The sequence below is a fragment of the Mirounga leonina genome, unplaced genomic scaffold (assembly GCF_011800145.1).
Source record: "Mirounga leonina isolate KUSES-001 unplaced genomic scaffold, KU_Mleo_1.0 Mir_448, whole genome shotgun sequence".
Taxonomy (NCBI): Eukaryota; Metazoa; Chordata; class Mammalia; order Carnivora; family Phocidae; genus Mirounga; species Mirounga leonina.
Genome location: NW_023270758.1, coordinates 514,577 through 541,168, shown reverse-complemented (window position 1 = coordinate 541,168; position 26,592 = coordinate 514,577). Strand labels below are relative to the sequence as shown.

Here is a 26,592-nt window from a genome sequence, read left to right as displayed (position 1 = left end):
AAAGAAAGAAAGAAAGAAAGAAAGAAAGAAAGAAAGAAAGAAAGAAAAAGAAAGCCTTTGTGGTGTATGTCAAACAACTAACAATAGTTGGTCCCACAACCACCGCCTTTGCCCTGCTCATTAGCCCCCAATGTAGATTATGGAAAAACCATGGTTGATAGAAAAACCATTGGTCCCATTCATTGCCACAACCAAGAGCTGCGGATGGACCACAAAATTATCTAAAAGCCGCCTGGCAAAGGACTTTGCTGGAAGAGAGTACAACTCACAATAGTGGTTAAGAACTTTGGCTTTGGAGTAGGGCAGTCTCAGATGGAAGTCAGAGTAGGGAGCCTGCCCCTACTCTGTGTCCCTTCCCTGAGCCTGTTTCCTCACCTGTCAAAAGGGATCATAATACCAGGTACCTCATACGGCTGTTTTGAGAGCTAAAGAGCATAAAACACGTACAGGGCTTAGGATGGCACCAGGTATGTGGTATGGGCTTAGCGTGTGTGACTTGTTCTGATTTCCTATCCAGCTCGCTGGAAGGGAGTGGGGTTTATAAACTAAGAGGAGTACGTGAATGGGACTCTAAAATCTGAACAAGAAAAAAAATGAGGGCCTTTTTTTTCATATCAGGGAGGAAGTTATGACTTTGTCTTCCTTCCAAGAATATCCTGGAGTCTGCAAGACTTCTCTCCAGGACTCCTCTTGCTGGTGCTGAGTCCATTCTTTGCCTGGTGAGCAGAGAATCAGAACCAAGGGGATGCTTTACATACAGCATCACATTTATTGGGAAATGCCTCTGGCTTGGGGCCTCCTTAGAGCAGGGGTTAAATGCATGGCACTCATTATTATAAGATAATTATTGACCTAATAATAATGACTACCATCCATAGTGCAACAGTGAAAACCACAGGCTTTGAAGCTTGGGTTCAGATATCGATTCTTCTCCTTTCCAGCTGTGACGCCTCAATCTTTTCTGTGATCTGGGTTACATTCACATGTCAGTATTAATAGCCTTTACCTCCCAGGGCGGTGGACAAGAGTAAATGAGAGAAGGGATGTAAGATTTCAGCTCTGTGCTTGGCCCACTGGAAGCATTTAATAAGTGCTGGCTGCTTTCACAACACACCTAGAGTTTTGCAAAAATTATCTCATCCTTACAGTAGCTGGGCTGAAATATAAGGCCAGATGTGCTGTCCTTCTGATCTGCTGTCTGCGACGCCACCCTGCCCCTCCCCCTCCACACCATGATGTTCTCAGGCCGGGCCAGGAACAATGATGCATAATTCCATGCTGTGTTACGGTGAGGAGTTCTGAAATTGTTGTCATTTATAAGAACTGGCAGAGCCATTAGCTGCCCCAGAGATCGGTTAATTGGCTAGTTAACAAACACCCACAAGGATCACAAGGATTATCAAAAACCCAGAATGACTTAAGTCCAACTGATATCGAAGGAAGAAAAGGAAGCAAATGTTGGCAGTTTCCCCAAGATGCACCTGTGCATTCTGTGCCTCCCGAAGGCATGGGCCACACCGCAGAGCACAGCTGGGTGTGACCAGGGCGAGGGGACAGTCCTGGGTCGGATATGAGTAGGATCAGGGACAGTGGGCTACTCCTGAACCCATGCCCGGGGGAACTGACACCTGGGAGTCAGCAGATCTTGATTGGAGCTGTGTGAGCTCAAGCAAAATCCTTATGCCCAGTTTCCTCATCTGTAAAATGGAAAATTAATACATAGAGAATCCATTTCCTCCTTTTTTCCCTCACCAATTGCGGGGGGGTGGGGGGGCTAAAATAGATAAGGCAAGACAGTCCTCATAATGAATGATTGTGTTCCATAGCTATTTGCTCTTCCTTATAGATCCCAACATCATGCAAAATCTAGGAAGCCAATTTTCTTTTTTTTTTTTTAAGGTTTTATTTATTTATTTGACAGAGAGAGAGAAAGAGCATACAAGCAGGGGGAGCAGCAGAGGGAGAGGGAGAAGCAGACTCCCCACTGGGCAGGGAGCCCAATGCGGGGTTCGATCCCAGGACCCCAAGATCATGACCTGAGCTGAAGGCAGACGGTTAACCAACTGAGCCACTCAGGCGCCCCAGGAAGCCGATTTTCTAGGAAGTGAAGTTTTCCACTTCTTTCTTCTTTATAGATCTCAAAATCTAGGAAGCCAATTTTCTAGGAACTGAAGTTTTCTGCTGCTGCTGCTTTTTTTTTTTTTTTTCTCTTCTCTTCTCTACTTTTGTGCCCTAGGACAGGTGCTGATGGGCCAAGGTACACACAGCCCACAACAACCAGGGAAGTATCTTCACGGTGGGGGTGAGGACCCAGGCTCACCCTAAGGTCTCTGGCTCCTCCCCCCAGCTCAGACCCACATTTGTTTCCACAGGGGCTTTCCGAGGAGTTTGCAAGAAGATCGATCACTTCCCCGAAGATGCTGACTATGAACAAGACACAGCGGAGTATCTCCTGCGTGAGTTCCCACTTCTGGGGTCTCCCCTAGAGGGGGTGGGGGTGGCCTGCAGTCACCCAGCTGCTGCTGAGGCTCCTCAATACCCACCCCTGGAAATGGATACTTTCAAAGGAGCTTCCGGGGACCTTTGCTACTGGACAGAGACATTCAAGTGATTCTGATATCTAAGTCTCTTTAATGTCAATGAACTAGACATAGAAGGGGGAAAAGTAGGTGAGTCAAAACTGAAAGGTTCTTTTTAGTCTGCTTAGGAGAGAATCTAAGGAATTTTCTTCAATTGGAAACAAGTTTTCACCTTCCCAAGAGAGCTAAGTTGAGGTGCTAATGGGTGAGGTGTTAATGGGTTAGGTGTTAATGGGCACAGTCCTAAGAGGCAAGCCCTGGGAGATTAAATGCAAACCCAAATTCTCCTCTCTGCAGTTTCGGTCCTATTGGGGCAGGGCCAGCGTCTTCCTGGGATTGGCCCAAGGTTGGTAACCTGGATATGACATGGTACTGTCACAAATGCAGCACATGGGGGGCAGCAGAGCGTGGGGGCTTAGCGCGAGGGCTCTGGGTTCTGGTTAGACCTGGCCTTTTATGCCCTGACTCTCTACTGGCTGGGTTAAACCTGGGTACACTGCCTTACCTTTCCATCTCCCAGCTATCCTTATCAAGTCAGAAATGGAGATGATAATGTCATCTGTGTGACAGGCTTGTGAAAATTAAATAGGCTCATGCCATTATGCTCAGCCCAGGGCCCAACATGGCGTCAGTGAAGGAATATAGCTAGCCCTTTTTTGTTTCGCGGGACAACCAATAGCGAAGTCCAGCTGCAGATATGCACCTGACACTGATCCAGGCACAGAGGGACTTTGACATTTCATGTAATCTAAATGTAACTTCTTCCACAAGAATGCGTGTCAAATTCACTCAAAGGGGAATTTCAAAGGCATTGACTAATTTATTATTAGGGAATGGTAAATGTAAGGTTTGCCCTTTTTTGTTTTTAACTGCTATTATAAATAAAAACTTCAAGAAATTGTCCTATTCAGATTATGTTGATAACTTGTAGCTCAAGAAGAGTGATTTTATTTTATTTTTTTTAAGATTTTATTTATTTATTTGACAGAGAGAGACAGTGAGAGAAGGAACACAAGCTGGCAGAGTGGGAGAGGGAGAAGCAGGCTCCCTTTTGAACAGAGAGCCTGATGCGGGGCTCGATCCCAGGACCCTGGGATCATGACCTGAGCCGAAGGCAGATGCTTAACGACTGAGCCACTCAGGCGCCCCAAGAAGAGTGATTGTAAAATTAGAACCATTTGTAGCCCTGCTCACACCTGTTAGTCTGCAGATGTATGAGCCCTGAATCATATAACAATGTTAGTTATATAGTTATTATAGCAGGGTCAATTAGGAAAGTCAGTTTTAAGCTGATTTTTAAAACCTAAATATACCGTTTCTCTTTTTCCAGTCCTTATGCAACTACTAGGATTTACCCAAATGCCTACTAGGATTTGTGCCAGCAACTCAGAAAAATTTGGTACGGGGAACACAGGGCATATTTAGAGATGTAGCTTTGTACTTGGACCTCCTCTGAAGAACAGCTTTAAAGTCATCTCCAGTGGGGTTTTACTGAGTGCCCATCATTTTTCTTTGTTTTTCTTTCCTGCTTTAATGAAACACTGTGACGTTTGCCCCGTTGGAGGTGGAACACGAGCTATAACTGCTATTTCACAGCTCCCAAAACTGATTTTCAGTTCTTCCCAGAGGTGGATTGCATTTCCGACAAAATACTTTGCTCCCGTCTGGGAAGGTGAGGTCCTCGCCCCCATCCCATGGTCCGCTCATACTTCATCATTAGCCTCAGACCCCCGCTAAGGTTCAGGGGAGGCCTTTACGAGCACACAGATGTCCTGTGAGGGACTTTGGAATCCCCCACCCCACCACACAGAGCCAGGGGCACGTTCCCCCAGGGCTCTCCAGACCCCTCGGATGTGTAGGCTGCCAGTTCCTGTTGTGGCCACACCGTAGTGGGACTGGGACTCGGCACATTGATTTTTCTGCTGTTTCCTCGTTCTCGAGTGCTGTCAGGGAAGGTTACAGCTTCACCATAGAGCATAAGGTTCACTAGCCCACGAGTCCTGTGGACAAGAGACTCCCCATAATATAGCCCTGGACTTGGCCAGGTCCTCTCTGATGCCCATGGTAGAATTACACTGCAACAAACTGCCCTCCCCACCCCTAAGACCTCAACTTACCCCCAGATAGTTTGGGGAGGAGAAACAGTAAAGGAAGGAAGGCAGGGAGGAAGGGGGACGGAGGGAGGGGGAAAGACAGTAAAACCTTTTTGTTCTGAAGCCACCATGTGTCCACGGTGTTAAAATGAAAGTAGAGTGGATCACAACAACTCAGCAAAAATGGCAGAAGCAAATGTCCTGAGGCAGACACCTGCAACCACGTATTTCATCTGTGGGCTAAAAAGTGGGGTCTGGCCACCAGCTGGTGCCACGGGGTTACTGCAGCCAACTTCGCACATCTCATAGCCACCCATTTCAAATTTGCACTTTTATAACCAACACAGTTCAATATCGTCAAACGTCCGTAATTATTTCCTTTGGGCATAATTATACTTTACAAAAAAAAAATTTTTTTTTTTAAAGATTTTATTTATTTATTTGAGACAGAGAGAATGAGAGAGAGAGCACATGAGAGGGGGGAGGGTCAGAGGGAGAAGCAGGCTCCCCGCCGAGCAGGGAGCCCGATGCGGGACTCGATCCAGGGACTCCAGGATCATGACCTGAGCCGAAGGCAGTCGCTTAACCAACTGAGCCACCCAGGCGCCCAAAAAAAATTTTTTTTAACTACTCTTTTAATCGATTGAACTCATCACATTGAATATTCGAGCAATTCCTGTCAATACACAATGCAAATGAATGCTTTAAAGGTTTGTTCACGTTCTAGTTCGCTTGCAAACACGGGAGGCAGGTCAACCCCTGATATTTGTGGGGCCCTGGGCTGAGGGTCTAAATGGAAACCCATAGGTCATATGTGTAAATATCGAGAAGTTATAAATAAGCTATGCCCACAGTCGGGCTCATGTGCCCACCCACCTAGGACCCCAGAGCCCCTTCTCAGGGATACCCCTCAACCTGGGGACTAAAGGAAGCAGGGGGTCCAGCCTTTCCCAAAACTTGACCATGGAAGCAGAAGGATGGGAGGGACACTGTTATCAGGCCCCAAGTCTGCCCAGATCCCAACACTGGGTGATTTGGGGTGGCCATCTTTAAGCAAAAGCAAGGACTCTTTCATTTTCTTCTCATTAAGAGAACATCACCCCCGTGTGCCCTCAGACTCTCACCCCATTTTTCCATCACCCCTCCCAGGCAACCCTGTTGGCTAAATCAGCTACCAAACTTTCAGAAAACTTTTTCTATGAGACCAAATAAAACACCAGTCCTAACGTTGCAAAAAGAGCTTGGCAGTAGGCACATAAGCACCTCCGTGCAGTAGCAAATAGAAACAGCAGGAGTTGGGTCACCATGAATACGGGGCTTGAAAGCCTTGAACTTTCAGCTTTGAAATTCCCAAGGCCAAAAATGAACTCAGGACGCTTCCTGCCACGCCAACCCCACTCTGCACCTGCTCGTGCCCCATGGCATTCTGGGTGGCACCAGGGGCTCAGCAGCCAAGCACCAGACATGGGCATCAGCTCCTCTGTCTCCCACTGCCCACTGCCAATTCTGGTGGCTTTACCTTAGAAATACATCCTGAGTCCCACAACTTCTCACCACCTCCAGCCTACTACCCCGGCCCCAGCCGTGGTCAGCTCAAGTCTGGCTTCCACAGCCCTTGCGGCAACAACAGCTCACCCTTTCCAAGAGCCCCACAGTGTTCAGTGCTCTCCTGTCATTATCTTGACATTTTTCATGATTTTGGAACAAGAGGCCTTGCATTTTCATTTTGCACTGGGTCCTGCAGATTATGCTGCTCTTCCTACCTGTCAACTTGACTGGCTTGGGAGCCGCATGAGGTCAGGGATCCTAGTTCTTTTGTACACTAATGAACATGGAATTTGTTCAACTGGTATATTCTGGTCTGGACATAGCAGGAAATACCCTTATACTGGTTGGGTGAATACTGGGTCCCCCACCATAGAACCCCTCCCCCAGAACCTTAGGGACCCCAGGACCCAACACAGCGCACGTGCATTTAGTAGGTGCACAGTAACATTGTTGAATGAATAAATAAACTCACTTGTTCCTTCAGTGACTGAGAGGGTATTAAGTGAGGATCACCAGACCCGGTGCCATCCAAATGTAGGTGTGTCTTGGGAAAGATTCTGCATTTTGGTGAACAGCGTGTGATCTGATGGGGTTCTCTGGATGCAGGGCCAGCAACATAATTGCCACGATCCAATGCAAATGAAAATCCCAAGCTCATTCAAAACACCGGCAAAAAAAGCTTTTTCTTTTCTTCTGTTCTCTCTCTCTCTCGATCTGTCACGGTGTCTTTCATTTGCTATTTCATGTCACACTACTGCCAGGGCCGGGGGTGGGGAGCAGGGCCACAGGGACAATAGGTGAATTCGTAGCTTTGCGGGTGCCTGGGGCTTGCACCTAACCCTGATTCTTCTTTAGTCCATGCCCAGCCCCCACCAGGAAGGAAGGCTGCAGTGATCACTGCTTGGGGCAGGAGAAGGGGCAGCTAAGGTCCCATCCCAGGGGAGTAGGGAGGTGGAGAGCTGACAGATGGTAGGATTCCCCTGTGAGTCAAGGCTCCAAGCCCCCCACTGCACGCTCCATCGGCCCATCAGACTTCACTTCTAAAACATAATGCAAGGGGCGCCTGCGTGGTTGACCATCCAACTCTTGATATCATCTCAGGTCTTGATCTCAGGGTCGTGAGTTCAAGCCCCGCGTTGGACTCCACACTGAGTGTGGAGCCCACCTAAACACACACACACACACACACACACACAATTCAAAGACAAAATGTTTAAGAATTTCAGGATGGTGACTGCAGAGCCTTAGCCACATGCACAGGGCCCTGAGCGACATTACTGGTCTCATGCCCATGTTAGATGCAGGCTCTGTCCTGCCCGTGTGCTGTTTTCCCCTTGGGCACCGCATGCCCGGGGTGGGTGGAGCCTGGGGCCGGCTGGGATGCAGGTGGAACCGTCTCCTCTTGTCTCCACAGGGGCTGTGAGGGCCTCCAGTGTCTTCCCCATCCTCAGCGTCACATTGCTGTTCTTTGGCGGGCTCTGCGTGGCAGCCAGCGAGTTCCACCGAAGCAGACACAATGTCATCCTCAGCGCGGGCATCTTTTTCGTTTCTGCAGGTGAGCATCTGGCCCCAGCCCAGAGATCCTCCCAGACACCCCACCCAAGCCGGGGCCATGAGGACAAAGCATTTGGGGTTCCGTGCAGGGAAAGGGCGAGAAAATGCTCGACTTGTGTTAAGAATGAGGAGCCAGAGACTTTCATGAGAACCAAAGATGCTGACACGCCGGGAAGCTGTAATGGAAAGGCAAGAGGAGATGGGGGCAGGGTCAGCTCAGAGGGAGAGAGAGGCTGGTTAGTAAGAGAGCGTGTGTGACCCTGGAAAGACAGGGGTTTGAACCGCGAGGGTCCACTTACACAGGGATTTTTCAACAAATCCATACGGTAGTGTAAATGTATTTTCCCTTCTTCTTAATGACATTTTCTTTTCTCTAGCTTACTTTCTTGTATGAATACAGTATAGAAGACATATGACATACAAAGTATGTGTTAATTGTGTCTGGTAAGGCTTCCGGTCAACAGGAAACAATTAGCAGTTAAGTTTTTGGAAAGTCAAAAGTTAAACCCAGATTTTTGACTGTGTGGGGGGCAGCACCCCTAACTATTGTTCAAGGGTCAACTGTCTATGCTTGCACATAGGGGTCAGGTGTATGTAATGTGTGGCCTGAAAGACTGGCTAAGCGTATTTTTAATGGGGTCCAACTTTCTCTTCACTTGGATATGTTCACATATGTCTCTGGCCCTTTGAGATATGTCACAGCGTTCCAAGGGCTCAGATCCTCATATTGTTCAAGACGTCCCTGGGAATAAGGTAAAAAGCCAGCAGCCTGGATGCTCTCCGGGAAGACCTCATAATCAATAGCTGGCCTGACCAGAATGTGGCAAGAGGGATGAGAGACAATCTTAGTTCAGGACGGGGTCCCATGCACTGCCTTCTCTCTCCTCCCTCCATCTCTGATCCTCCTCCACACACCTCATGCTCTCTTCCCCCTGGATTTTCATCCCTCCCTACCTAATAACAGTATCCACTTCATGGTGGTGTTGGAAGGAGGCTGAACATAAAATGCAAAGTATTATTTTCTTTTTTTTTTTAGTTTACTTATTTATTATTTTGGGGGGGCTCAAACTCACAACCCCGAGATCAAGAGTCACGTGCTCCTCTGACTGAGCCAGCCGGGGCACCCCAATATCATTTTCTAGTACTGGAAAAGCAGCAACAATATCATTCCAAAGTCTGAGACCCAACGTCCTGCCCCCATCTAAGACCTCGCTCCCATTCCTTCCCCACTGTGTCCCCTTCTGGGAAATGAGGAAGTTGGATTGTATCCAGCTCTGAGTCGCTGGACACCAACTCCAGCAACAGACCAGGGAGGGAGCCGCCATCTTGCCATGGGGATGTGGTCAGCCCAAAGGTGGCCGTGGCCTCTGACCACGCTCTGTGCCGACTGATGGTCACGCCTGGCAAACCCAGGGATTTGTGTGGCTTTGAGGCACTTTCTGGTCACCGGTGGCCCATCCAGACCCCCTGGGCTCTGACCCACCTGAAGGATAATGGATTGTGCTGACATTCGGGTTTCCCATACAGGAGATCATTATTTTGTCCCCCAAGGGGTTTGTCAGGAAAGAGCATGTCAGCAGCAACTTTTTAGCTCACAAGGGTGGGCTATGAGAGGTGTGTGAGGTGGATAGGTGTGTGAGGTGTGTGAGGGCTGTGAGAGGTGGCAGGTGGATAGGACGCATGGGAACCGCGAAACATGCGGGACAGTGGCGAAAGCCCCAAGGGAAAGCCAGAAGCGTGGGGTCTATTCCTGGATGCCCCCCATCTCCCCAAGGAACCCAAAAAGCCTCAGTTTTCCACCTATAAAATAAAAGTTTCAGAAGAGCCCGCACTCTCTAAGGCTTTTTCTCGTTCAGCTATTCTAAGGATCTGTGGTTTGGGGCAAGCAATCAAGAACCTCTGCTGGGCACCTAGTACCAGGCTCGGTTTCCCCATCTAGAAAAGAGTCAGGGGGCGCCTGGCTGGTTCGGTCAGAAGAGTGTACGACTCTTGATCTCGGGGTCGTGAGTTCGAGCCCCACGTTGGGTGCAGAGATCCTAAAAAACTAAATAAATAAACTTTAAAAGAGGGTTAATTTTTTTTTTTTTTTTTTTTTTTTTTACAGCAGGTCTGTTGCAATAATCGAGACGGTGCATATTAAGACTTTGCACAGTGCCAGGCACATGCCCTATAAATCAATGGCAACCCCCTTGGCTCCCTGCCTCATTTAACCTGGTCTGACATCTGTCTTTCTTTGAATTTCTCCCCCTCTCCCACCCTATTGAGACTTCCTTTAGGGGCTTCCCAAACTTTACCACCCAAATTTCCCTGCTGGCAGAGGAGAAAGAAAACATGGCCCTGGGGAGTCGGGGCGGCGGAGGGGGTGGGGGACATCACTAGAAGCCGCCTTCAGTGAGCTGAAATGTCTTTGAAGTCTGTCCCCCATTTACACTTAAAAATTCATGTGAATTCTGCTCTCTCCTCCTTATTATATCCATGTTCATTTTACTATAAAAGAATGGGTCTTCCCTACTAATCTTTAAGCCGAGTTGACACCCCAGAAAGAGGAGCAGTTTCTCATCCTGTGGTTTCCAGCAGCCCGACACAGGGCTGTCTGTCTATTTAGAAATAGCTCAGTGATGAGAACTCGCTGCCGACCTGCTGGATGCCTGCGCAGGATAATGCGAAGAGGAGATGGGGCAGAAGCAGTGCCCACCCCCACCCCCTGCACCCCCACCGCCTTCTAGAAGCAAGTCCTAGATGGAGAATGGCCAGAGATCATATTCAAATACTAACTCCCCTTCATGCATGTGCCCCAGCCAGGTCAGAACAGCCCTGCGTCCCCTGCTCTGCCCAGCTTTAACCCTTCAGTTGCTGGATTGTGGGGAGATCGTGGGGACCCTCAGGAAGAGTCTGGGGCAGTGACGGAGCACAGGCAGCTCCTGGATATGGTTATTTACCAGCTGGTGCTAGCAACTGTGACGAGGGCCAGTCTTCATTTAGCATCACCTAAATTTGGAGACAAGGAGGTGCCAGCTGATATATCAACCTCCCTGAGTCATTGTTGGTATCAAGGCCTAGATGAGGCCCTTGAAGCAAAGAGACAAAAAGAGACATTCCACCTTTGGAACAATAATGTGAGAAAGGTGGGGCACCCGGGTGGCCCAGTCGACTCTTGGTTTCGGGGCTCAGGTCATGATCGCAGGGTCGTGGGATCGAGCCCCGCGTCGGGCTCTGTGCTCAGCAAGGAGTCTGCTTGGGATTCTCTCTCCCTCTCCATCTGCCCCTACCCCCGCTCACTCGTGCTCTCTAAATAAATAAATAAAACCTTAAAAAAAATAATAATAATGTGAGAAAAGTTGTCAGAGATAATCACAGCCCCTGGGCCCTCAAGTTCTATTGTTTTCTTACCACTCCCTAGAGGATCAATTCACCTCCAAGTGACCATTTCCAGCGGCCTCTCCATTGGCCCCTGGGGGACGCTAAGTCTGCGCACCTCGCCTGCTGGGGAAAGCGGCCACTTCCTCCCCAATTCCCGATGCTCAAATGACAGCTAATCTAAAGCATTATCCTATCCTGTGCAAATGAAAAGACTTAGGAAGCTACTGTCCCTTCCCCTTGGGTTCATTAGCTCCCCAAACCACAGGGGCAGACCCATCTATGTCCACCAGACTGCTGCATTTAGACTCTCCCTAAGCACGTCCAACTCAATGTATTCACATCTTCCCTCCTCTCTAAACCTGTTCTCTCTGCTGCCTCTTACTTTAGCTCAAGATGCCACCAACCTCCTCGTCAGCCCGGCGAAAACCCTAGCAGGTCATTCTCAATCCTTTCTCTCATCCTGCACAATCAGCAGCCTTTCATCTCCCAGCTCAACCTTATGCAATGTCACCTTGTCTTCAAACCCCAGTGGCTCACCTGTTCTGCCTCCTTTTGCTCGCGAACCATTTTTTATGTGTCTCTGGTAGAGCCCTTACTCTATTTTGCTCTAATTGCTTTTACGTGTCAGCGTCTCCTCCTAACAGCGAGGAGCTCAGGAGCCGGGACCTGTAGCTCCCTCGTTTTACCATCCTCACAATTTAGCGCCGAAGATGAGGTTTTGATGGAATGAATGGCACGTAAGGGAAAACACGCGCATCCCGAGCTCTCCCACCCTTGCTGTAGGAATAGGGTGTATTCTATAGCTGAACCCATGCCCCCTGGGACGGAGCCGCTGCATCCCTCCTTTCCCCAGGGACGGACGGTGCAAGAAAGGCCCAAGGGTTGGATTTCCTGGCCTTAAACCCATTCTCCTTGTCTCCTAGTTCCCTCCACATTTCCTACAAATCGTTCAAGGCTCAAAGTGACAGTTACCTCCGACACGTATAAAAGACATATTTTTCTCTTCCCTTCTCTTAGGGTTAAGCAACATCATCGGCATCATAGTTTATATATCAGCCAATGCCGGAGACCCCGGGCAGCGTGACTCCAAGAAAAGCTACTCCTATGGCTGGTCCTTTTATTTCGGGGCCTTCTCTTTCATCATCGCAGAAATCGTGGGAGTTGTTGCTGTGCACATCTACATAGCAAAACATCAGCAGCTACGTGCCAAATCCCACTCGGAGCTCCTGAAGAAATCTACCTTTGCTCGCCTTCCACCCTACAGGTATAGATTCCGGAGGCGGTCAAGTTCTCGCTCCACGGAGCCCAGATCCCGAGACCTGTCCCCCATCAGCAAAGGCTTCCACACCATCCCTTCCACTGACATCTCCATGTTCACCCTCTCCCGGGACCCCTCAAAGATCACCATGGGGACCCTCCTCAATTCCGACCGGGACCACGCTTTTCTACAGTTCCACAATTCCACGCCCAAAGAGTTCAAAGAGTCGCTGCATAATAATCCGGCCAACAGGCGCACCACGCCCGTCTGAACTTGACCTCTGCCCTCTGGCCTCCGCCCCAGCACAGCCTCGGAGGCAACGCACAGAGGCGGCTTTGAGGTTGCATGGCATGGTCCTCGTGATGGTATTACTTTTTACAAAGAATGAAACCAAATGGACTCAGCCCTCTCCCACACTTGGCCCCTGGCGCTCCAGGTCCCACCCCGCCCCCACCCCCCACCGTTCCTTCCTGACTTTTCAAGCCAATCCCATGATGTCATTCCTCTCTCTGTGTATCTGTGCCACATGTTTTCCTCTCTTCCTTCTTTACTGGAAGGACCTGCACATTCTTCCCTCCTTGGAAGAGGACTTTATTCAAAGTCACGGGTGGTGGCTGGGGGCGGGGGTGGGATCCCCGATTCCCCAGGCGCGTGCAATTGTCTCCATTGCCCACTCACACAAATCCTCGGGACACCAACCACCCAGGTGGCCCTGAAGGAGGCATTCACCTTTACGTGTTAGAAAAACATGACCAGAAATCAAAGATGTCAGAGCCCCAAAGCAGCTAATGTAATAAGCACCCATGTTATTAAAGGTTTTGCCTTGTTGTAATCAACCAAGCTGGGGGTGTTTTGTTTCTTCCGGCTACTTCCTACACAGACTCGTTGCCTCCCACAGGACTGGCTCACCTCTGTGTTGGAAGTTGAGTTTTGCTCATCTAACCGCCAGGAAGTTTCCCGGCCATCCCATCAACCCTTAAGACCAGCAAGCTGCCCCCGCCAATGTCAGAGTCAGCATTGTCCCTCACCTGAGTCCCTGAAGGCTAGCTGGGGGCAAGCGTGTGTTAAAAAAAAATCTGGCTCTGGCACCCAGGAGCTCCAGGAGCTGGGGCGAGTCCACCTCACCTTCAAGCCTCGGTCTTCTCATCTGTAAAGTGGAACACGGTATAGCACCCTCCTCCACAGAGCCGTGAGGCTCAAATAAAATGCCACGTGCAAAATGAGTAGCACATTGTGAATAAGTGATATATGTAGTTTTAGTTTTGGGATGCAGTCTAAGCAGCGTGAGCATTATCTGAGTCAGCTTGGGCTGCTATAACAAAAAACACCCTGGACAGGGTGGCTGACACCGCAGACGTTTCTTTCTCACCGTCCTGGAGGCTGGGAAGTCCAAGCTCAGGGAGGGTGCAAGCAGATTTGGTTCTCAGTGAGTGTGGGGCCTCCCGATTGGGTGGGGGCGGGTGGCACAGGCCAGGGAAGAATTCACCCGAGGCAGAACAAAAGAGATAAAAGTTTATGGAATACACCACAAGGGAGCAGCGAATAGGACAGACAGACTGTCTGCCAGGAGGCAGGGGTGAGGGGCCATAGTCCCAGGGCAGAGTGAAGGAGTATGGGGGCAGATGGAATTTTCCCTTCCTTGGAAATCTTAGGTTGGTTGTAAATAGTCCACTGGTCGGTTAGGGCCTATGGCTTAACGAGCCTGTTTGCGTTCAGCCTGGTGGTCTCTGTGGGCCCTTTTGCCTGGCTCAACTTTCCATGGCTCGAGCCACTTGCTTAAAAGCAGCCTCTACAGGGAGGGTTCTCCTCCTGGTTTGCAGAAGGCCGCCTTCTCACTGTGTCTCCGCACAGCCAGCTGAGGACAGCGCTCTCGCTCTCACTCTCTCTGTCTCTGTCTCTCTGTCTCTGTCTCTGTCTCTCCCTCTTCTTAGGAAGCCACTAATCCCAGCACAGCTTCCCCACCCTCATGGCCTCATCTACCCCTCATTACCTCCCAAAGGCCCCATCTGCAAATACCATCACAATGAGGGTCAGGGCTTCAATGTATGAATTCGGGGGGTGGGAGACACAGTCCACAGCAAGCATTATTGCAAGAAGACAGAACCAAACAGAAACGGTTCTACACTGGAGGGTGGGTAGGGAGGGGGGGGCTCTGAGGGCACTGGGGGAAGAGAATGGAAGGACATCTGAATATTTTGAATACTCCATACCAAAAAGCATGAGCTCAGTGTCACCTCCGCCGAGGCTGACTTCCTGGAGTGTGTTTTGGCCTGCACCCCGCTGTTCCCCACTTCCCAGCTAGCTGTCCCTCCTAGGGTTCCGGTTCCCGCAGAGGGCACAGGCAGGGTCCTAAGAGCTCATGCTTACCTCTTGCTGCCAGGTGCGGGGCTGGGTTCTAGCACTGTACACATCCACCCAGGGATAGTCCCTAGTTTCCAAGGAAGAGAGGTTACATGACTCGCCCAGACTTCACCCCCACTAGGGGCCGGGAGTCCCGGGAGCAAGGCACCTGCCCGCACCCACGCGGTCACTTTGATTGCCCAGTGCAGACTCCCTCCAATTCGTTTCTTTTAATGCTTAAGAGTCATTGCGTGCAAATCACACTTACATATATCAAATGATCTCCTTGAATCCTTAAAACAGCCCTGCGTGTAGTAGGAATTACTCTCCCCATTTTGGCAAGCGGGGAAAAGGGCTCAAAGAAAGTGTCTTGGGTGCAAATGAGCAGAACTGGCATGGATGCCCCACCTCAGCTCCCGAATTTGAGTGACTTCTTCATCTTCCAGCATTTTCCAAACCGGTCATTGGGGTACTAGGACCCTTGCGACGTTTCTCATAGGCACATGCCACGTCGACAATTATCTGTCTAACGTTTTTCTTTAAATTGACTCGCTTTTTAATAATAATAATAATAATAAGTGTATCTAGCCTTAAGAAAGTGGCAACTGGGAAAATAAATACAATGAAAACAAAACAATCATGCCGTCTTCTAGCTACTGCCTGATCTTTGTAAAAAGGATATAACCAAAGCGTTAGGAAGATGTTCAAGATATCCTCGCACAAGAGAAGTAGCTTCTTTCGGCTTAATCAGAAGGATCCAAGGAAGGATCCAAGGAGCACTGGGAAAGGGGGTAGCTTTCTCACTATGAGATCAGGTCCCATTGTCTCATCCCTTGCCATAGGAATCGGGGCTCCAGGCACCCTCAGAGAGGGAAAGATCTGAGAGATGGAGCAAGTAGGTGATGAATCCTGTGAAATGGAACAAACAGCAACCTACAGCTCTGGGAATCAGGACTTTGTCAAACAGGGCATCTGGGGGCGCCTGGGTGGCTCAGCCAGTTAAGCGTCTGCCTTCGGCTCAGGTCATGATCCCAGGGTCCTGGGATCGAGCCTCGCATGGGGCTCCCTGCTCAGCGGGGAACTTGCTTCTCCCTCTCCCTCAGCCTACCTCTCCGCCTGCTTGTGCTCTCTCTCTCTTTCTCTCTCTCTGTCAAATAAATAAATAAAATCTTTAAAAACAAAAAAACCAGAGCATCTGGGGAAGCTGATGGGGATGGAGAGAAAGGTCCCAGGGGCTTCACTAGGTGGACGTCTGCTCTGGACCAAGTACAAAAGGCCAGATAGCAGGAAGAGAGATGTAGGCACCTGACCCCTGGAAGGAACCCTTGCCCACCCCTCCCGCATCCCCTCCCGCACCATCTAGGTCTGCTCCCTGCACGGCTTGGGCATGAGCAGCCTCAGAGAGCTTTTGCTTGAAGCCTGCTCAGCTGGACCTAGCTGGCTGGCATCAAATAAATATAATTATCACTTGCAGTTTGCAGCCAAGATCCCAGCCAACCCTTGTCATTTGAATCCCTGTGAAGGGTATTCATGGTCACTGGGCCCCCGCTCTGCGTGCTGCGTGAGGTAGGTACTATTGTTAAACACCCAGGATAGATGCTGAAACTTGCCAAGAGACAGCAAAGCAGGTACTCAATCTCTCGTCTGCCCAGCTCCAAAGCATATGAAAGAGCCTCCCTAAGTTGGGCCGGTCACGCTTCTCAAATCTCTTGTTGCATTACTGAGATCCTCATCTTCTCCCCCCGATGCAGCTCTGTTTACCAAGGAATTTAAACAGGGGGCTCTAATTTTGATGGAGGCTCAAGGAAGAGGCGGTGGCATTTACAATCAGACCTAAAGGAAGAGTTAGAGTTAGCCAAGTGAAAAAAGGGACGTGTGCAGAGGACAAGAGTAGCATAGGCAAAGGCCCTGAGGCTGGAGACACCCTCCACCCCCTCCCCCAACAAAAGCCAGCAAAGCTGGAGCTCAGAGTGAGAGGGAAAGTAGCATCAGGTGAGTCTTAAGAGAAAGCTAGATCCAGAGGATGTACATTACAAGCATGTTAGGGATTTTGAATTTGAACCCTAAGTACACTAGGTACAACCTAATATGTATTTTCAGAAGTCTAATGTTAGGTGTCCAGTGAGATACTAGTTTCCTAAATCTTACCTTTAGAAATACTTCACTAAGAGCTTGTATCATTGGGCGCCTGGGTGGCTCAGATGGTTAGGCGTCTGCCTTCGGCTCAGGTCATGATCCCAGGGTCCTGGGATCGGGTCCCACATCGGGCTCCCTGCTCCTTGGGAGCCTGCTTCTCCCTCTCCCCCTGCTTGTGTTCCTGCTCTCGCTATCTCTCTCTCTGTCAAATAAATAAATAAAATCTTAAAAAAAAAAAGTGAGATGCTAAAAAATACTTGAACAGGTTAGGTAAAAGAGAACTGTAAAGGATTAGGGAAAATGTCTTGAAATTCGGGGCACCTGGGTGGCTCAGATGGTTAAGCGTCTGCCTTTGGCTCAGGTCATGATCTCAGGGTCCTGGGATCGAGTCCCGCATCGGGCTCCCTGCTCCTTGGGAGCCTGCTTCTCCCTCTGCCTCTCCCTCTCTGTCTCTCATGAATAAATAAATAAAATCTTTAAAAAAAAAAAAAAAAAAAAGAGCTTGTATCATTGCCTGCTTTGTCCACAGTCTTTAACATGTGGACACGACAATGAACTGGACATGAACTTGCCTTGGAGCATGGTTGGCCAGATCACAGCCTACACCTGATTTGCGGCTAGCTGAGCCTTTTTTTTTTTTTTTTAAGATTTATTTATTTACTTTGAGGGGGGCGGTGAATGGCAGAGGAGAGAGAATCTCAAGCAGACTCCCTGCTGAGTGTGAATGCAGGGGCTCAATCTCACAACCCTGAGATCATGACCTGAGCAGAAACCAAGAGTTGGACGCTTAACCCACTGAGCCACCCAGGTGCCCCATGAGGCTAGCCTGTCTATTCATAGGGTGGCCAGTGGCCTAGGCTTTGTGACTTGACTTTAAAAGGTAAATTGAGCCAATCAGACAATCTCTGCTGGGAATTCTAACTAAGAGACACAGAAAGCAGTTGCTAGTTGGCCAGAGGGAGCAGAACAGAAAAGGTATAAGGAAGCCTTGGGACCCGGGCAGCAACAGTGGGCCAAATTCAAGGTAAAAAGAGGACAACCCCCCCCCCCCCAAAAAAAGAGGACAACGCTGCAAAGGCTTCCCATTGTAGGTAAATAAAATCCAAATTTTTGCCATGGTCTCCGGGGTCTTTCATTATTGAGACCATGCTAATCTGTCTAACTTTATTCTGTCACTTTTCACCTTGCTGCCTACCGTCCAGTTATGTGTCCTCTCTTTTCAGTTCCTTGATCCAGCCAAACATAGTTCTGCCTCAGGGCCTTTGCACCTTGCTTGAAATCACTTCTCTCTTTATATGGCTGGCCCTTTCTCATCTTTCAGGTCTAAGCTGACAAGTCACCTCTTCCTTTACCAATTCACAACAGGAGATCTGATGTTTTTCTTTGGTATAGTCCATACTTAATCCCTTGATAGTTCAAAAGTCTGTAATATTTTGTGTGTATTTGTTTACTGACTAGAAGTTAAGTTCCACGAGAGGAGCGTACCTGTCTCATTCTCCACTGTTGTCCTCCATGCCAAGTGTGGAGCTATTCATCTGGTGGATGTTCCACCATGTGAAAGAAGCAAGCAGAGAAGGTGAATGCATTAAGAACTGTTTAAGAGAAAGCCGTCCCATCACAAGGAGAGCGTGGTTTCCTTGGTTTCTGGGAGCTTCCTCTCCCATTTCCTCCGAGAGACTTTATCTGCATCCGTTCAACAATCTCCCCTTTTCCTTGAGCAAGCCCAAGTGCCTGCCTGTTCCTAGTTACCAAACGAGCACAGACTAGAACCTGCGCCTCTGGAGGCTTCCAGAGCTGGAGAACAGCCAGCCATATGCAGATGGCTGAGAGTCCTTCTTAGGGACAGCAGGACAACTAGAGCAGAATGGCATTTAGTCAGGATGTTTATACAAGGGAAATCACAACCTCAGAGCCAGTTCAGTTAGGAAAGAGCCAAGACAGAGGAAGAACCAGGGACCAGAAACCAGGTGACAGTGTCTGAGGGCTAACGAATCATCAGTCTAGAATCAAAGCCACCATAAGGCAATGATGAGGCCAAGTCACCAGGCTGAAAGCAAGTGACTCCTGGATGGTAGATTAAATTTGTGGAATGCTGATTGCCTCTTTGTAAATAAAAATAAAACCAGACAAACAAAAACCAGTTTTGAGATGGTGGTCTGGACTTCACGGGTCCTTCTCTGATGCTATAAATAAGAATCATTAAGGGGCGCCTGGCTAGCTCAGTTCGTGGAACATGCAACTTTTGATCTTGGGGTTATAAGTTCAAGCCCCACGTTGAGTGTAGAGCTTACTTAAAAAATAATAATAATCTTTGGGCTGCAAGTAACACCCAATTTTAATTCAAATAGCTTGTATTCCTTAGACAGGCAAGGTTGTCTGTCATAGCAAACAAACCCCAAAGCCTCAGAGGCTTAACCCAACAAACCTAATTTCTTGCTCACACAAAGTCCAATGTAGGTTTCCTGACTGAGCAGCTCTCCTGGATGGCTCTGCCCCAGGCTCTAACTCAGGAAACCAAATTGCTTCTGCCTTACAGTTAGGCCATCTTGTGGCTCCAGGGTTGACCTGATGTTATCCACCTGGGTAGAGGGAGTGAAGGGTGGGGTGAGGAGGTGAAGGATCATGCACCTAAACTCAATCCCTCTAATCCAGAAGTGACCCACTTCATGTCACATTCCGGTAGTGAGAACGAGTCACATGGTTCCATCTGGATTCCAAGGAAGGGGCTGCTGAAAATGTCATCCATGGTTGGAGAGTTTCTTCTGTCAGGGTTCAAGAATGTCCTATCCCCTTCAGGTTCCTTCTAGCCAGACTAAGAAAACAAATTGACATAGGACAGATTAACAGGAGAAAATCAAATTTAATAGAGTGTATATGGGGAATCCACGCAGACGTGGAAATTCCAAAGACAAGCAAAATAAGGTATACATATCATTCTGAAGTAAGGAGAAGGGGGTAGGGTTCTGGGACTTCAAAGGGAAGGAATGTGATTCACAGGGGAATCAAAAGAGTATATGTTTGGTAAATAAATGTTTCTGGATCACTCAGAAAGAGTGGGACATATAGAGGACTTTGAACAGATCTTGCTGGGTCGCTCCCTGTCCACCATACCTAGCTTCCATCATAATGTGCTTATCTATGGTGATAGCTCTCTTCCTGGAGCAGTTTCTCTACCTAAATTCTTTTTAGGCAGTTGTGGGGGAGGTACAGAGCTTTTCCTGAATCTTCTGGGTTCTGATCGCTTTTAGATTCAAAATAGTCTTCACTCCAAAGTGGCCCATCTTGGGCCCACCTGCACCGTGGCCTCTACCCTACCAGGTAATAAGTAGAACTCTATATAATATAAGGTATACATGAATCTTTAGCAGGTGACCAGTCATCTTTACCATACAATTTAAGAAACATGTATCCCCTGTAAAAAGAAATCCCCAAGACGAACCATGAGAGACGATGGACTCTGAAAAACAAACTGAAGGTTATAGAGGGGAGGGGGGTGGGAGGATGGGTTAGCCTGGTGATGGGTATTAAAGAGGGCACGTTCGGCATGGAGCACTGGGTGTTATACACAAACAATGAATCATGGAACACCACATCAAAAACTAACGATGTAATGTATGGTGATTAACGTAACAATAAAAATTAAAAAAAAAAAGAAATCCCCAGATAAAGGGGCCCCAAGATTAGTTCATTCAGCAGCTCAAAGATAAATTCAAGAACCCATAGTCTTTTCATCTTTCACACTAATGGCGTCACATGTCTGCCTAAACCCTCAGTCAATAAGGGGGATGGACTCACCATGAGGGACCAGGACCAGTGGTTCTCAGCCCTAGTTGCCCATTAGCTTCATCTGGAGGAAATTTTTAAAAATACAAATGTCTAGAATCCACCGCAGAGATTCTTATTGGATGGGTGTGAAGTGAGCTTGACCTTCAGAAGTCCCCAACTGATAGTTTAAAGACTAAAGTCCATTCACATTCTTGTGTAGCTTGATCCATAGGATGTTTCCAAAAATTGGGAATTTACAATGACAAAGCAAATGGGACAAATGGTAGCAACCGGTGAATCGGAGTATAGGCTATAGAAGCTCTTGATGCCATTCTTGGCATTTTCTTCCTATAGGCTTGACATTATTTCAAAATTAAAAGTTACCATAAAAAGGGGAAAGTCGGAACTTACACAGAAAAGCCAGTATCTTTGGCTTCTTTTTTTTTTTAAGGTTTTATTTATTTATTTGAGAGAGAGAGAATGAGAGAGAGCAAGCACATGAGAGGGGGCAGGGTCAGAGGGAGAAGCAGACTCCCTGCTGAGCAGGGAGCTCGATGCGGGACTCGATCCCGGGACTCCGGGATCATGACCTGAGCCGAAGGCAGTCGCTTAACCGACTGAGCCACCCAGGCGCCCTATCTTTGGCTTCTTTTGGAAATCAGAAAATCTGGGAAAACTGGGTCTGTATTCCCATAGAAGATAAAAAGCAGGCCTAAGCAGTATGGCCCAGACCTTGGATCAAGTATATCCTGGGGCAAGGGCCTGAGCATCAGTATTGTCTAGAGCTCAGGTGAGTCTGAGAATCAGGCTTGGGAATCACTTCCTGAAGTCTTTTGCATTTGCATCTGTTTTCTTCTCTCCTGTTTCATCCTTTTCCAACCTCTAAGTATAGCTCAGATTATTTTTTGCCAAACGCAGCACCTTGCACTTGCCCACACTGAAGCTCATCCTTGGCAATTCCTCGGCCCACTCACACAGCCTGGTGAGATCTTCCTGCAGCTTATCACCAGTGGCTTGGCATTTCACTACCTGGCACAGCGAAGTGTCACCAGGGAATGTGGGGCTCACACCCCTCACTCCTCCAGATCAGTTAGGCAAATGTCAAATAAGACCAGCCCTAGCACTGACACCCCACTGTTTTCGATTAATTAATTAACTAACTCATGACAACCCAACCAAGTCTCTGGTTGCAAGCAAAAGAAGCCAACTGTGGTTAACTTAAGGAACAGAGGAATTTCAAGAGGAAAATCAGGGCTTCGTTCCAGCTGTGCTGTTGACATTTGGGGCTGGATAGCTCTTTGGTTGGGGCGGAGGGGGCGGGACGACAAAGGCTGTTAAGCAGCAGCCCTGGCTTCTACCCACCAGATGCCAGGAGCACAAATCCCCCTCCCCCGCCAAGTGGTGACAGCCAAAAATGTCTCCAGACGTTGCCAAATGTGTGGGGTGGGGGGTGGGGAAGTAAAAGTCTCTCCCAAAGGGAAAGCTGAAGAATCAAGTTTTAGAGACAAAAAAAAATGGCAATCTGAGTCATTCTAGGGTTCTAGACTGTAAGGACTCAATGATGATTGAGTTTGAATCCCAGCTCCTAGTTGTGTGACTTTGGACGAGTTACTTTCCTGCCCTGTGCCTCAGTTTCCTTTTCTACAAAATGAGATCATTGGAATAGATTGGGTTATACGGTGGAAACAAACAACCCCAAGGTATCAGGAGCTTAAAACACAGGCTACGTGTCCAGTGTGGTCAGCCGGGGATCTGCTCACGTTGCCTGCTCCAAGAGTCCCAATGTCCGCCATCTGGACATTGCTGGTCAAAGTGAGAAGATGAAAAGAAAGGGAGGTGATAAGCTGGCTCTTAAATGTGCCTGCCTGGAAGGGAAACACATCATTCCTGCTCAAATCCATTGAACAAAATGAGTCATATGGCTCTACTGAATTTGAAGGAGGACAGCAAAGTAAAAACCTACCACATTCCTAGAGAAAGAAGAGCAAATACGGATTGATAAGTAGCACTAATGTTGGACACAAGTAATAATATACTGACTTTAAGGGGGGTGGGAGGATGGGTTAGCCTGGTGGTGGGTATTGAGGAGGGCACATTCTGCATGGAGCACCAGGTGTTATGCACAAACAATGAATCATGGAACACTACATCTAAAACTAATGATGTAATGTATGGGGATTAACATAAGAATAAAATAAATAAATAGATAGATAGATACTGAGAATGAAAAAATAATAATAATACTGACTTTATAAATGTGTTGGGAAGGGAAAATAATTAATACATACAAAGTTCTTAGGACAGTGCCTGGTATCTATTAACTGCTCAATAAATACTAGCTTATTGTTACTTATTGATTCAGCAAGAGTTTATTGAGCATTGTGAGGGTCAGTTTTATGTGAATCACCCAGTTATTCCATCCAACACTAATGCAGGTGTTGCTGTGAAGAAATGTTGCGATGTGATTAACATATATAATCACTGGACTTTAAGTGGCTTATTATCAAGAATCTGGGTGGGCCTGATATAATCAGTTGAAGGGCCTTAAGATCAGAACCGAGGCTTTTTTTTTTTTAAGACTTTAGTTATTTATTTGATGGGGGGGAGGGGCAGAGAAGGTGAGGAAGAGAATCTCAAGCCAGCTCCACGCTGAGTGTGGAGTCCAACACAGGGCTTGATCCCAGGACCTCGAGATCATGACTTGAGCTGAAATCAAAAAGCCTGCCACTTAACCAACTAAGCCACCCAGGTGCCCCAGAACTGAGGCTTTTCTAAAGAAGAAATTCCCCCTGTGCATAGCGGCATCAGACGCTGCCCAAGAGTTTCTAGCCTACACCTCATAATGGCCCACCCTCCAGATTTCAGATTCATCCAGCCAGCCCACATTTGCCAATTCCTTGCAATAAATCTCTGTATAGCTTTAACCCTTAATATCCACTTCCCTCCCTGCCTCCTCCTCTCTCCCTACTGTCTTGTTAAACAGCATAAATCCTGAGTTTTATTCCCCACTTCTGGGGTTGACTCATCTCTGGTTTCTGACCTTTTTGTTCTGACTCCCAGCCTCCTTGATAGAAGTTTCTTGCCTTGACTCACAGGTCCTCATCCTCCCAGGTCTTTCTCTCTCTCCTGCTACTGCTCATCTCTTTAGAAGTCTGGCCACTTCTTCCTCTGTATTGAGTGTCCCGAGGGGGCTAACGGAGCTTGGAAGAGCAGAAATTTTGAGCTACATGACCTTGACCTCCTGCCCCTGCTGCCCCAACCCCACTTTCCTGTCTTTAAAACAGACCCAGTTCAAGTCCCTGCTCTTTGACTTTAGGCAAGTTGTGCTTGATACTTTAGTTTACTCAGCTGCTAGAGGGGGGGATCAGGATACGCCAAGTCAAAATATGCCCCACCCCCTTAGCATACAGAAGGATTATTTTGAGCTGAAGGCAATCAAGAAATGGCAGATTTAAGAAAAAAAATATCTCTACCCTCCCCCTTTCTGCCTAAAGGCAGGGCCTAAATTTCCCTTTGTGAAGCTGTCCCCCAACTCCCCATTCCCACACCAGGAAAAGGAAATGGGTTTAACACTGGTACCAACTTGAATCTGCATAAACAAATCTTACTGAAATAACCCTTACCTTCCATCAGTTCCCCCAGATATTTAATTTCTCACCCTCTACTGCCCTTTGAAGCCCAAACCTCTTTCCTTTTTGTTGTCACTTCTCCATAATTCTCCATAAATTTATCACCCTTTGTGAGAATGGTATATAAGCTCTCAGGCCTAACCACTTTGAGGTTTTTTTGTTGGTTTTTTTTTAATACTTAAGCTGAGTTTATTCATAGCATATGAATGATCCTTTGATAACTTTTTAAACAAGTCTTAATATAGTATAGGTTTTTTTTATTCTTATGTTAATCCCCATACATTACATCATTAGTTTTAGATGAAGTGTTCCATGATTCACTGTTTGTGCATAACACCCAGTGCTCCATGCAGAATGTGCCCTCCTCAATACCCACCACCAGGCTAACCCATCCTCCCACCCCACTTTGAGTTTTTATTCCTTTTCTGTGAGATCTTGGTGTGCATGAAAAATTATAAGCATTTTTTTTTTGCATCTTCTCCTGTTAACTTATCGTTTGTCAGTTTAATTTACATGACCCAGGTACCGAACGTAAGAGGATAGAGGAAAAGGGTTTTCCTTCCCCATACTCCAAAATGGGGATAACAGTAGAATCCACCTCACTGGGTGAGGTGAGGACTAAAGGCGATGCTTGTGCGGCACTTAACACACGACCAGTTCATAGCCAGTGCTTGAGAAATGAAAACGTATTACATAGTTACCAATACTAGTCCTATTCCATCCTCAGCCCCGGTATCCTTGCCCCTTAAGGTCTCAGGACAATTTAGAGAAGGCAGAACAGCTGAGTTGCAGAAACTTAGCAGATTTTATTAACCACAAGGCAACAAGCAATCCCCACTTCAAGTCTATCTCAGGAAGGAGACTTTCTAAAATTCAGATCTGTTTTCTTCAAACTCACCCTCTCCCATCAGGTAATAAGACACTTCCATTCAGCAGGGAGCCCAGGGAGCCAGCTTCTCTCTCCCTACTCTGATCCAGTCTCTGGCTCCCCACTGCCAACGTGTTAATCACCAGCCCAGCGGAGGGGGATTCGCAGGAAGCCTTGCGCTTTGAAGTGGCTCAGTTTACCCACACTTTACATATCAAGAGGGAAGAGGACAATCATTATTGGCAAGAAAGATAGGAGGAGTAGCAGAGGTCGAATATTCTAAAGCAATCATTGGGACAACAGAAGGAACAAAAGGAATGACATTATGCAAATGGAAGCCATTCCACCCTTGAGAAGATAATGTCCTCTCTGAACACAAAGAGAGACAGTTAAAGCAGGCCAGTTCATTCCAATTCTGTTTGAATAGTAAGCTTCCTACTGATTAATATTGGGCCCGGGTAGCATCAGTTCTCTGAAACATTAACACTTTCATATTCCTCAATAATTGTGTTAGCCTCGTCTGTATTAGATTTTAAATATTTCACAACATAGGGCGGGAGTCAGTACAGTAATAAATCTTAACGTTTCTCCAAAATAACTCAGAACTGGCTTGAGCCCACACCTCTCCCCTATTTGGCAGGTTTTCCCTGTGTAGCCTTTTGAGGTTACCAAAGCAGGGGGGTCCCGGTGGGGGGGGTGGTCTTCGATTAGTAAGTCTATCCTCAGGGAAGCAAGGAGGGAGTGTCATTTGGGCTACCTTAGGAGAAAGCAAGCTATGGCTGAATCGGAAGAGCATCCCCCTTTGTCCTTGCACCCCTCATCCATGGGACCAGGACCCTTCCTTCTCTCCACATTGAGAAACCAGGAGAAAGAGAGATCAGAGCTCAACCCTCCCCACCAGCCAGAGAGCAGAGGACAGCAACCACCAGAGTCCTCGAGCGTGGGGCAGCTCAGGTGGCTGGGGCTTGATTTTTGCAGGACAGGGAGAGCAGATTTTAAGGAAAGGACATCTGGGGACACAGGCTGGCTTCAGAGTGGGAGGAAGTTAAGGACAAGATTGAGGGTGTTAAAAAGAGAGCCACAAGGCCAAGGTGGAGTCACTTGCCCCCAGGACAGCAAACCAAGACTTAACTGCAGGTTCATCCTCTCTCCAGAATTTTAAGCCAATTATTCTGGGATTTTTCTGATCAGCACCAATGAGGAAATCTGTCACATGGGCTCTCCTTCCTCCATAGTAAAATGAGGTAATCTACCTAATGAGCCCCCTGCCCTACCCTCTAAGGGAAGGTGACCTTGCCTGAAACAATCCTTTCTTTTCTTTTCTTTTGCTAATAACCTCCCATCCCTCCCTTCTTCCTATAAAAATTTTCCATCTCGTAGGATTCCTCAGAGCTCACTCTACTTGCTGGATGGAACAGTGCCTGAGTCATGAATCACTTAATAAAGCCAATTAAATCTTCAA

General features: G+C 47.8%; 1 protein-coding gene across 1 annotated transcript in view; it reads left to right on the top strand.

Moving 5' to 3' along the window:
* Positions 1-12,673, top strand: part of CACNG3 (calcium voltage-gated channel auxiliary subunit gamma 3) — an 83,790-nt gene extending 71,117 nt beyond the window's left edge. The window contains exons 2-4 of the mRNA XM_034988023.1: positions 2,373-2,456; positions 7,635-7,775; positions 12,152-12,673. Coding sequence (XP_034843914.1) covers positions 2,373-2,456; positions 7,635-7,775; positions 12,152-12,663 — 737 coding nt within the window. The 3' untranslated portion in view covers positions 12,664-12,673. The remainder of the gene's footprint in view (positions 1-2,372; positions 2,457-7,634; positions 7,776-12,151) is intronic.
* Positions 12,674-26,592: the final 13,919 nt, after the last annotated feature.